Here is a 12,534-nt window from a genome sequence, read left to right on the forward strand (position 1 = left end):
GGTTGAAGTAGTACAGGAGACTGCAGCCAAGAAATCAGAAGGAGATTGAGACTGGGAAGGGCAGCCATGAAGGAGCTAGAAAAGATTTTGAAGTGTAAGGATGTGTCACTGGCCACCAAGACTAGATTAATTCATGCCATCGTATTCCCCATTACTATGTATGGGTGTGAAAGCTGGACAGTGAAGAAAGCTGATAGGAAGAAAATAGATTCCTTTGAAATGTGGTGTTGGAGGAGAGTGTTACGGATTCCATGGACTGCCAAAAAAACAAATCAGTGGGTTATAGATCAAATCAGGCCTGAACTGACCCTGGAAGCTAAAATGACTAAACTGAGGCTGTCGTATTTTGGTCACGTCATGAGACGACAAGAGTCACTGGAAAAGATAGTCATGCTAGGAAAAGTTGAGGGCAGCAGGAAAAGAGGAAGACCCAACAAGAGATGGATTGACTCATTAAAGGAAGCCACAGCCTTCAATTTGCAAGATCTGAGCAAGGCTGTCAAAGAGAGGACATTTTGGAGGACTTTCATTCATAGGGTCGTCATGAGTCGGAAGCGACTTGACGGCACTTTACACACACAACACATAGTACAGGAGAAAATTAAGGATGAGATCAAACACTTAAAGTAGATCTTTTCTTTAGAATGTTGCAAGAGTGTAAATGGAAACACTGTCTTGCTTTATTGTTTTATGGCTCAAAACCCACAAATAACATATTATTTATTTATCTGACACAGGAAACAAAAATTGACTGCGTCAGAGTGGCCACAAAAGGTATGTTTCATTTGTGTTTTGCTTCCTGGACTTAAATCTATTGACCTTTATACCAGAATATGTATATGGCTAAACAGACATAAAATCCTCCAAAATAATAACTATTATTAATGTTTTTAGCTTTCTACACGAACAGCTCTTCTTTTCCTGATTGTTTTTGCATGATCTCATACTAAATATTTTAGCAAATTGAAAATGCAGCATTATTCTTGTTAAAAAAATTAGCCAGTAGAACAGCCAATAATAGCACATTCTAAAGTGACCATATTTTAATTTTTTTAAAAGAAGAAATGCAATGGGTTTTCAGAGGGATGATTCAGACCAACTTTTCCATTCCAGGGGACTCCTGGAATGGGTTCAAAGAGCAATAGCTGCCATCTGTTGATCATTCTAGGTTAGGATGAAGTTGCCGTAGATTTCCTTTCTGACACAAGCAGGCTACTGTTGGGAGCATGAGATTCCTGGTGACCTGATGACCACCATTTGTGGCTTCGTGACCTTAAATCTGGACTGCTGTAATACATTCTGTGTGTTGAATGTTCAGAAGCTTCACCTAATATATAAACTGGATACTAAGAACACGTTGATAAACTAGATATTAAGAACACAGGAAGCTTCACTGGCTTCCTGTAGTCTTCTAAATGTGGCTGAAAGTGGATTTTAAAGAATAATAAAATGTAGGGCTTTATACAACGTCTGTTTTTTTACTGTCAAAGCACTAACTGGCTTAGGACCTATATACCTTTAAGGCACTCCCCCAATGCTCTATTACAATCTCAAAGTTTACTTAGCATCTTCTTCTTAAATACTCCATCTGCAGGCTAAATACGGGCAACCAATTCATTCAACAGATAGACATCCACAGTTGGTTCCTAACAACCAAAGTGAACATTTTGAGGTTCAATTTCTTGTCTGGTGGGTCATGCTTATGAAAATTTTTCATTTTCCTTTTTTAAAAAGTGGGATTCATTGTAATTTTTTAAAGTGCTATATTGTTCTTGATATGACTGATAAACATGCCTAATGCAGATTAGTTTCTTAAAAGAAGTATAGTATTTTCAGGAGAATTCTGAGTCCCTTCCTGCTTCCATCAGAAACAAATTATTTATAATATTAGTTATAAGTGATTTTTTTACAACTTGATATGTATCAGGTCATGATCTGGGAACCTGTTTTAGAGATGTGTAAAGGCTTACTAATATACTTGCAATTATATTAGTAAGTCTTGATACATCCCTAAAATGGGCTCGCAGATCATGACCTGGTCAAAAGCCCAATTAGGCACTCAGATCTAACCATGTGGGTCTGGATTGTAGCCAAAGCAATTTTCTTGGATTTCTATCAGCATTTCTTAAACCATATTGCTGACATAAACTGTACTCATCATCTATGTATCTGTAGCTCAAGTGTGGGCCTATCTGTGGATATCTAAATCCACAGAACCGGCCCACACTGAACGGAGATTTTTAAAACTTTAAAAAATACATTGGGGAGTTAAATCTCTCCTAAAGAAAAGTGTGTGTGTGTGTGGGGGGGTTAAATCCCCCCAAAAGAAAATGCACTTACCTCTGATGGAGTCTCAGCTGTGACAGTGGAGGGGGGGTAGCCATGGCGGGTGCGGTTGGGAGATGTGCCAAAATCTCTGGCATCCACTATGAGGGTGGAGGGGCTTTGGGAGCCACAATAGGCCTGGCAGCAGAGCCCTGGAGCCATGCTAGGCTCACTGGCATCAGTGTTGTGGGGGGTTGGCGCAGGAGTGCTGTGGCCTGGTGGTGGAGGCTAGGAGATGCATCAGGCTCATGGTAGCAGCTGTGATGGTGTGGGAGCAGGAGTTTCAGTACTTGTGGTGGGATCCCTTTACCCCTCTTAGCTTTGCAAGTGATTATTTTGAAGCTACTATAACCTTTATAAAAACATGTATGATATATTGATTAACCTAACTGCTAAAGCATAATAGCATACATAGTATATATTGGTGGTATATGCCATATTTACTCAGTTTAAACCACTGCAGTTAATAATACGTTACTTTTAAAAGAGGAGATGTGAAGAGCATAGACTTAAATTGGCATATTGAACGCCAATGCTTGCTACTAATTCTGTGAATTAGAAGGGGGACAGGAGACACATGGGCCATTAATGCATGGGTGCTTTCTCCCTCTTTTCTCCCAGGAATGCAGCGAATTGGCGAGGTCCCCACGCACGTGCTTTGCACAAGCGCGCGTTGACCCCTCTGTCTTTCACTACATTCTCGGGAGAACTAATTTCTCTGTTATTGTGACTTAAATTAAAGTTGCGCAACAGAGGAAGGAGCTCGCCCATGCGTGCCGGGCGCCCAGATCGACTCTTCACCGGGAGAATTCTGGGCCCCGGCAGCAGCGGCAGCGGCGGCTCCTTTCCCTGCCGGGAGGAAGGCACTACTCAGCCCCAGTGGGGAGAGCAGCAGCAGCACCTTTTTCTCTCCTACCCCACCCCCACCTCTCTCTCCCCCTCTCCCCATGCGCCCCCCCCACCGGTGTTTGAAGCTCACCTCTGAGCAGCCTGCTCGGTGGAGGTTTGTGGCGGTGGGAAGTGCGCGGACCTGATGCACCGGAAGGGGCTGCCGCCGCTTCCCCTCTGATGGCGGGGATCCAGGCAGCAGGCTGCTTGGAGGTGAGTTTCAAAAGCCGGCAGGGGGGGCGAGGAGAGGGGGAGAGAGAGGCAGGGGTGGCCAGGCTGGAGGAACCACAGAATAATTTAATGGATATTACTCACCAGCAACAGGCACCCTTGCAATCCTTGGATTCCTGCCAAACGTCTACATCTACTCCCAGCATAAAGGGAACTACAATCACTAAAAGTTTTCTTGCCGAGGTCCACACCAATCAAGAAAGCACATCCGCTCCCCAGCTCATAGAGTGTGTACGGGATGCGCCAAGCCTTGAGCATGGAACATTGCCCGTCAAGGACAAACTGACTATGGTCACTAATGGTTGTATACAACGGGATACCCAGGGACTCCTGGAAAAGATAACCCCAGATTGACTATCAAAGTTATCCTTACATCGCTGTGACCCTAAAAGACAGGCGTATTCTCTGATATCGTGGAATGTTATGGGCTGGCGTAGTAAGTTAAGGGATGGTACTACTTTGAATTATATATCTAATTTCGATATAATTCTCATACAGGAAACATGGTGCCTGGAGGCTCCCAACCTGAATGGGTATAGAGTCTTTGCCCTGGCAGCTGAGGCGGCCACCCACGGTAGAGCTATGGGTGGTCTTGGTATTATGATTGCCACAACATTAAAGGTTAAGGTTACAGAGCTTCCCCCCTTTGATCATTTGGCTATGGCAGTGTTAATGGAATATGGGCGAACTATGTGTCTGATTATAAATGTGTATTTGCCTCCATCAAAGACCAAAATCCAAAGGGAAAAGAATTTGCTAGGGCTTGAATCATATCTATGCCAATTAATGTTAACCCATCCCTGGGCTTATGTTATTGTAGGTGGAGATTTTAACGCCAGGCTGGGCCCAGATGATACTAGTTTGTTTGCTAAATATAAATCCTGCCCCGCAGACGATGACAATATAGTTCTCCCATATCCTAGACAATCTAAAGACCGCAAAGCCAATCATGCTGTACCAATCTAGCTATATTAAATGGGTCTTATCCAAATGATCATCCGGCTGAATTCACCTACTGGTCAGCCCAGAGAATGTTATTGACTATATTATAGTTTCTGAAAATTTTGCCCAATTTGTGGAATCATTCGAGGTTTCCTCTTATAATGACAGTGATCATTTGCCTCTTAATGTGTTCTTTAATATTCCAACTTTTAATCCATGCATTGAAACGTACCATAGAGTGGTATTGGAAACAGAGGCTAATGCAACGCGGGTTAGGTGGAGCCCTCGACTAGATAAGCTCATGTCTGATTTCCTTGCCTCTGGTGCCTTGGATGAAATTTTACAGGGTTTTCTAACAGCAGAAGGAATAGATAGTTGTTTAGGGCAATATGAACAAATGATTAGGGCCATACAGGCAGTCATGAGTACCACTAACACTAATCCTAAGAGAGCCTTAACTCATCATTCCAAACACTGGTTTGACAAGGAGTGCTGGAGTCTTAAAAGAGCCCTTAGAGAGACATATGCTAGATATAGATGTAATTCTGAGGCAGTTTTGCTGACAGACTTGAAAAACTTAAAATCACAATACAAGCTGCTCATTAAACACAAAAAGAGGGCAGCCACCGTCTTAGCCTGGGAACAGATTAGACAGGCGGCTAAACTTAAAAATTCCACCCTATTCTGGCGCCTGATCTCAGCCGGTACAAAGCCCACCTCACCACCTGATTGCACTATTTTACCAGTTACGTGGGAAAATTATTTTAAGGCTCTATATAAGAATAATGACCACAATGACAATCATGCTGAGAGCATTAGAAATTTTCCAGAATGGCCAGCGGTGGAGACCTCAGAGATAAGGAAGCGCATTGAATCCCTGAAACTAGGGAAAGCCCCAGGTATTGATCAGATCCCCGCAGATTTACTGAAAAGGAATCTGGAATGGTGGGCCCCGGTGTTGGCATCCCTCTTCACTGCAATTGACAAAACTGGCAGAATTCCAAATGATTGGGGGGTGGCAATTATTGTCCCTATTTATAAAAAGGGTAACAGGGAAGACCCTTCCAACTACAGACCAATCAGCTTACTTAGTACCATTAGCAAGCTCTTTGCCAAGCATCTTCAGTGGAAACTTAGAGATTGGCTGGAACAAGGGAATTACCTAGCACAAGAGCAGGCGGGTTTCAGAGAAGGCCGCTCTACGATAGATCATTGTGTGTTGCTAGATCATCTTATTGCAAAGTATGCGGCCAAATCTGCTGTCTCACTGTATGCAGCTTTTATTGATTTGAAATCGGCGTTTGACTCAATCCCAAGATCCATTCTCTGGGAAAAGCTAAGCGCTTCTACGATAGACAGGCGGCTTCTGTTTCTGATTCGAGCCCTATATGAAAGAACCACAATACGGGTAAGATGTAACCATCAAGGGCAGCTAACTGATCCCATTGTAACAAGGAAGGGGGTCAAACAGGGCTGCATACTAGCGCCATTATTGTTCAATTTCTACATCAACGATATGGCAGCATATTTAAACAAGCAAGAGCTGCACCCCCCAAAACTGGTGGATAGGCACATTCCCCTGTTACTATATGCAGACGATGCCGTTCTTCTTTCTAGAACATCTATTGGCATCAGGAGGGCATTGCGCCTGCTTGTGATCTATTGCACTGACAATCAACTAGAGGTTAATTACTCAAAAACTAAAGTAATGGTCTTTGCCAATAAACCAAAACTGCACTCCTGGAGTCTGAATGGGATAAAGATAGAGCAGGTACACTGCTATAAATACCTGGGTGTGGTCTTTCAGGCAACAGGATTAAGGAATTCTCACATAGCCCATGTCTCCGCCAATGCCCAAAAAAGTGCCGCGGCTATATTAAAAATTTTCTGGACAAAGGGAGGACGCTCGGTAACAGCTGCTGTTAAGTTATATAAAGCCAAAACCCTTTCCCAAATGTTATATGGGGGGCCGCTTATTAACACAGCAAATTACTCCAGGTTGGAGAAAATCCAGTCCAAATTCCTGAGGGCTGTACTACAAGTCCCTCCCAGTGTATCTAATGCTGCAATTCGAATGGAGACAGGGGAAGTAACGATTGAAGCAAGGATGTGGATTGTCTCGATCTCCTATTGGCTCAAAATAGCTTCACGTCCCAAAGGACTTGGTAACTTAATTTTATATGACACTTTTGTTTCCCCCTAGTTGAAAAATCTGATGAAAAAACTAGGCTACTATGGTCTCTCACAATATCTGCTCCTATCAATGGACTATCCACAGGCCAGAGCCCTGATCAGGCAAAGAGTTCTGGACGTGGAAAGGCAGCATGACCTAAGCAGAATCAAAAACATGTGCTACAATTGCAGCACTCTTACCAACGTGGTCCCGATGTCTTACCTTTCCCACTTAGATAGCCCAGAATACAGGAGGGCTTTCACCCTGATGCGTTGTAACGCACTCCCTTCAGCCGACTTGGAAGGGAGATACAAAAAGATACCATATGCAGGACGATTATGCCCCTGCTCTGATGGGAGTATTGAGACCCTCGAGCACGTTGTGTTTGAATGCAAAATCTACAACAAGATACGAGAAGCCATTCTTTCTGTATTATCGGACCTCCCAGGGCGATCCAGAACCTTTAGTCTTTTTAACATGCTCTCAGACAAAGATATGGAGATAACTTTTAAAGTGGCCAAATTTGGGTGGCAAGCAATGAGGACCAGGCGTGCATGGGTTGAACTTAATGGTTGAGCAATTTTATATTTATACTAATTTTAAACATGTAATATTTTTAATTAAGCGCTTAACGGCTTTTATGAGTGAGAGATTGTAAGATGGTATAGGGGTTCACACTTGATGCACTTTTATATGTGTTATGTTATGTATGTATATCTGGTATGTTTTTATGCTGGTCTTGGACCGTATTAAGCTCTCTTTGAGGCAGGGGTGGGGTGGGGGAGGAAAAGGTGCCGCCGCTGCTTTCCTGGCCAGGGCCGGGCAGTGACTTCTACCTGGCAGGGAAAGCAGCCGAATTTTTTTGTCCCTGTTTTATGTCCCCGTGCATTCAATTTTTTGAATTCAGGAACATAAAACGTGAGACAAACAAATTTGATTATGGCCATGCGTTAATGGCCTTAGGCTTCAGTTAGTGACTAGATAGGCTTCTTTGAGTATGTCAGTGGTCAGAAGGGCTAGAATCCAGATTGTAGCGGAAAAGTTATCATGTGTTAACCAAATAGTGACATTTAGAATCAATCCAAATCAGAGACAAAAGCAGGCTGCTTGATAAGTAAAATTGGGAGATTCCGAGACAGGTATGGCAAGGCCTAGTTCGTCTTCGGTCTTCTGTGCAGTCCCACATTGGGACTGCGCACGCGCAGGCCAGCCATCGGAAGATTTCTATAGCTTCTAGTTACACGATAGGGGGCGCCGACTCCTCCACGCATGCGTGTGCCTTCCCGCCAAAGCGACGCAACGTCGGAGGTCGGCGCCCCCTATCCCTCAGTTCTTTCTTTGCCGCCTGTAAGGAAGGTTCATCAAAGCTTCGCTCTTCTTCATAACTACTATTGTATCATGAGTCTTTTATTCCTAAATATCTTTTTACCGCGGCTGCGGTGATGGCGCAAACCGCCCTGTTTAAGAGATGCTCCCAATGCAACTCTAAGATGTCAAAAACTGATGACCATTCCCTTTGTGTCCTATGTCTGGGTGAAGGGCACAAGGTGGGCTCCTGCAAAATTTGTGTACAGTTCACGCCAACAGCTCGCTCTAATAGGGCTGCGCGTCTGCAGGCTGCGTTGTACAAGAAAGCCCTTACCTGCTCTGATTTGCCGGCTTCGTCTCAATCGGCCGCCCGAGAGCATGCCCCCAGGGCCGAGTCTGTCGGTTCCGTCCGCTCGGTTCCGACCTCGAGTTCGAAGAGAAAGTCATCTCTGTCCCCTGAAACTAAGGAGAGGAGATCGGCTTCGGAACCGACGCGTAAGAAGACGTCATCGGAACCGACGCATAAGAAAGCAAAGGCTAAGACCAAGCACTTGGAGGGTCAGAGCGTCGAGGGACGCGGTCCCAAGGTTTCCCAACTCTCGGCTCCGAAGCCCTCAGTTTCGACTTCGACTGAATCAGTGCTGATGGAGGGACTCTCTACACCCCCTCCCCCTCGGACGCCCTCACCCATTGTAGGGCTCGATTCCGAGTCGGAACTGGACCTCCCTGACCTCTCCATCGGGGACGCCCTACAGATTGAAGGGACAGATACCTTGGTTCCGACGCAAGTGGCGTCTTCTTCGGCTCCGGGTCCTTCGGTTCCGACTCAGCAGCCTCAACCTCCACAACCCTGGTGGCCTCCACAATGGCCGTCTCAACAGCAACCCCAGTGGCCTCCTTCGGTATCACAACAACAGTGGCCTACTTATGGAATGTACCCGCAGTGGTTCCCTCCTCAGATGCCATCGGTTCCATGGCCTCCGGCACCGACCCAGGCCCCAACTCAACCCTCTGCTCCTCGGAGAGAGCCACATTTTTCAAATCAGGACAGCGACACCGACTCATAGCAAGGGTCTAGGTCGTATTATTCAGAGCTGGGCTCTGATACTTACTCTAGTCATTCTCCACTGGATGATGTAGTGGGCGACGCTTCTACATCCTCGCCCACGGATGACAGCCGTTCATTCTCTGATCAGATGCTTAGAATGGCTAATGCTCTGGAGATCACCATTCGCCCCTCCAACCCTAAACCGAAGGAGAAGATCCTCTCAGCATTATATTCAGAATCTCCTACCACGGTTGCTTTCCCGATACTCTCAGACTTCATGGACATGGCAAAAAAGGTATGGGAAAAGCCGTCCTCCATTCCATGTACAGGCCGCAAGGTGGAGAACCTATACAGGGTTCAACCTGAGAACTGTGAGTTTCTATTCTCTCACCCTGCACCTTCCTCGTTGATTACAGCGGAGGTACAGTCTAAACACCGTCAGGGAGGGCAATCATCACCGGTCGACAAAGATAGTCGCAAAATCGATGCTCTAAGCAGAAAGGCTTACTCTGCCGACGCCTTGATCTTTCGTATAAGTAATTACCAAGCTGTGATGGCTGCGTACCAACTCTTTTTGTGGAATAGAATGTGTACCTTTATTGATCACTTACCTGAGGAAGAGAGATCCTTAGCAAAGATAGTAGCTTCTGAAGGGTCCAAACTCGCCAAACACCAGATGAACGCTGGTAGACATACTGCAGATTGCTCGGCGAGGAGTATGGCAGCAGCTATTTCACTTCGTCGTTTCTCCTGGCTGCGTTCCACGAATTTACCACCTGAAACAAAGAATAAAATTGAGGACTTACCATTTGATGGTCTAACTCTCTTCTCCACTGCCACTGATGATACCTTAGAGAATCTCAAGAAACAAAAACAAACGGCAAGGTACATGGGTGTAACTGCTCCTCCCTCGGTACCTTATTACAGACAACGCTTCCCTTATAAGGATAGCTTTCGTCGCAACCGTTTTCAAAGGCAGACTCCCTCTGGGTCTTATGGCCAACAACAGCACCAGCAACAAGGTCGCACCTACCAGGGATATCAACACGCCAATAGACACAGATCTGGCAAGAATCAGGCCTATCAACAACGCTCACAATCACCACAGAAACAGGGCCCTAAGCCGGCTTTCTGACTGAGGGAGGATTACCAGGCTAGCGTAGTTAGATTTCGGGATAGGTTGGTCCCTTACCTACCTGCCTGGGAAAATATCACAAATGATACATGGGTCCTCTCCATTATTCAATACGGTTACCGTTTAGAGTTTAGGTTCCTTCCCACGTTGGGTCCTCCCCCTAGAACGTCCACGTCGGTGCACCCCAGTTTGGTTTCTTCACTCACCGACCTGGTCCAGAAGGGAGCGGTTGACCAGTTCCCCATGGACACTGTTGGACCTGGTTTCTATTCTAGACTTTTTGCAATCCACAAAAAGGATGGTGGTCTTAGACCCATTTTAGACCTCCGTCAGTTGAATAAGTTCCTGTTTAAACAAAAGTTCCGTATGCTTACCCTTCTTAATGTGTTAACCTTATTAAAACCTGGTTGGTGTTTCATTGTGATCGATCTCAAGGATGCTTATTTTCACTTATCCATTTATCCTGAGCACAGGAAATTCCTTCGCTTTGTGGCAGGAGGTAATGTTTACCAATACCGGGTCCTCCCGTTTGGATTATCCACAGCCCCTAGGGTATTTACCAAATGCATGGCTGTAGTGGTATCTTACCTCCGTACCCAAGGCTGTACCATATTTCCTTATCTGGACGACTGGCTCCTTACTGCCCCTACGGAGGAAGAGCTAGTAAGGAACAGGGACCTAACTCTCAGCCTTTTGGAGAGTTTGGGGTTGATGTTAAATGTGCAAAAGTCAGTCTTATCCCCCTCTTGGTCGGTCCAGTTTGTCGGAATGAGATTACATTCCCTACAAGGTAAGGCCTTTTTACCGAACGATCGGCTGATCCAACTTAAGCACTTAGTAACAGCAGCCCAATCGAAGCGTTTTCGCTCTGCCCATTTCATCCAGGCGCTCCTGGGCAAGATGGCCTCTACGACAGCAGTGGTACCCTTTGCCAGATTGAACATGAGACCCCTACAGAATTGGTTCGTTCGTGCATTCAACCCCCAAACTGATTCTCAGGCTATGAAATTGTCAATACCCAGGTCTCTGTTAAGATCCCTTACTTGGTGGGATTCACGACATAATTTGAGTCAGGGCATGCCCTTTGGAATCCCTTCGCATTCTAAAGTAGTAACATCTGATGCCTCTAACTTGGGTTGGGGAGCCCATTGTGACGGCTCTTCCGCACAAGGTGTTTGGTCCCCTACTGAAGCATCTTTCCATATTAATTTATTGGAACTGAGGGCAATTCGTTATGCTCTTATTTCATTTGCAGATCTGCTTCACAACGAAAGTGTGCTTATACAGACAGACAACACAACTGCGATGCACTACTTGAACAGGCAGGGAGGCACGGTCTCCGTGTCTCTCTGCCGAGAAGCGACCAGAATATGGAAATGGGCTATAGTCAACACAGTGTCTCTTCGGGCTATTCATATAGCAGGCGTCTGCAACTCTCTGGCCGATACATTGAGCAGGGTATTCGTACCACGCTACGAGTGGTCCCTCAATTGGAAGTACCTGTGCCCAATTTTTCAACAATGGGGTTTTCCTGTTCTAGACTTATTCGCAACATCGAACAATACCAAAGCCCCTCTTTTCTGTTCCAGGGCGGGTCTCGATCCCAATTCTTTGGGAGACGCTTTTCTACTCCCCTGGGGCAAGGGCCTTCACTACGCTTTCCCGCCACTACCTTTAATGGTGAAGGTCTTGGACAAGATACAAAAGTCTCGGACCCACTGCATTCTCATTGCCCCGTTCTGGCCGAGACAGATTTGGTTCTCCCTGCTATATCGGATGGCAAAGGGCAGGATAATCCACCTACCACCTGCCCAGGACCTCTTACTAACCGGGACGATTTCCCACCCAGAACCGCACAGACTGCGCCTGACAGCCTGGCTCCTGTTCCCCCCGGTCTAAGTTTTTCTGATAAAGTGCTTGCAGTGGTCCTGAATTGTAGGAAACCCTCCACTAGGGCTTCCTACTCTGCTAAATGGGAACGTTTCTCTAAATGGTCCCTAGATAAAGGTTTTCCACCTCACTCATGTCCTTTACCTACTGTTTTGGAATATTTGCTATCACTAAAGGATAACGGCCTCAGCGTGTCCTCTGTTAAGGTTCACTTGGCGGCCGTGTCGGCTTTTCATGTCTGGATTGATGGTGTCTCTTTGTTTTCACATCATACATCCAAGATGTTTATGAAGGGGTTATGTAATTTATTTCCCCCTGTAGTTAGGCCTGTATCCCAGTGGTCTTTGTCTCTTGTTTTATCCCAATTAATGTTACCCCCATTTGAGCCTTTGCATTCGGCTTCTATGGCTCATTTGTCACAGAAGGTTTGTTTTCTAGTTGCGATCACTTCAGCTAGAAGGGTGGGGGAACTGGCAGCGCTGAGTTTGGTGCCTCCGTTTCTACAGTTTTACCCAAATAGAGTGGTCCTTAGACCTAGTTTTAACTTTAAGCCTAAGGTGGTATCCAAGTTTCACTTATCCCAGTCTGTTTCCT

The 12,534-nt window shown here is 45.7% G+C and overlaps 1 protein-coding gene across 6 annotated transcripts in view; it reads left to right on the forward strand.

Moving 5' to 3' along the window:
• The window catches only part of PTPRM (protein tyrosine phosphatase receptor type M), a 546,095-nt gene that overhangs the window by 327,014 nt on the left and 206,547 nt on the right, over positions 1 to 12,534 (forward strand). For all 6 annotated transcript variants that reach the window (XM_056854227.1, XM_056854228.1, XM_056854229.1 and 3 more), the window contains one exon: positions 738 to 774. In XM_056854227.1, coding sequence (XP_056710205.1) covers positions 738 to 774 — 37 coding nt within the window. The remainder of the gene's footprint in view (positions 1 to 737; positions 775 to 12,534) is intronic.

This window comes from Euleptes europaea, chromosome 8 (genome assembly GCF_029931775.1).
Source record: "Euleptes europaea isolate rEulEur1 chromosome 8, rEulEur1.hap1, whole genome shotgun sequence".
Taxonomy (NCBI): Eukaryota; Metazoa; Chordata; class Lepidosauria; order Squamata; family Sphaerodactylidae; genus Euleptes; species Euleptes europaea.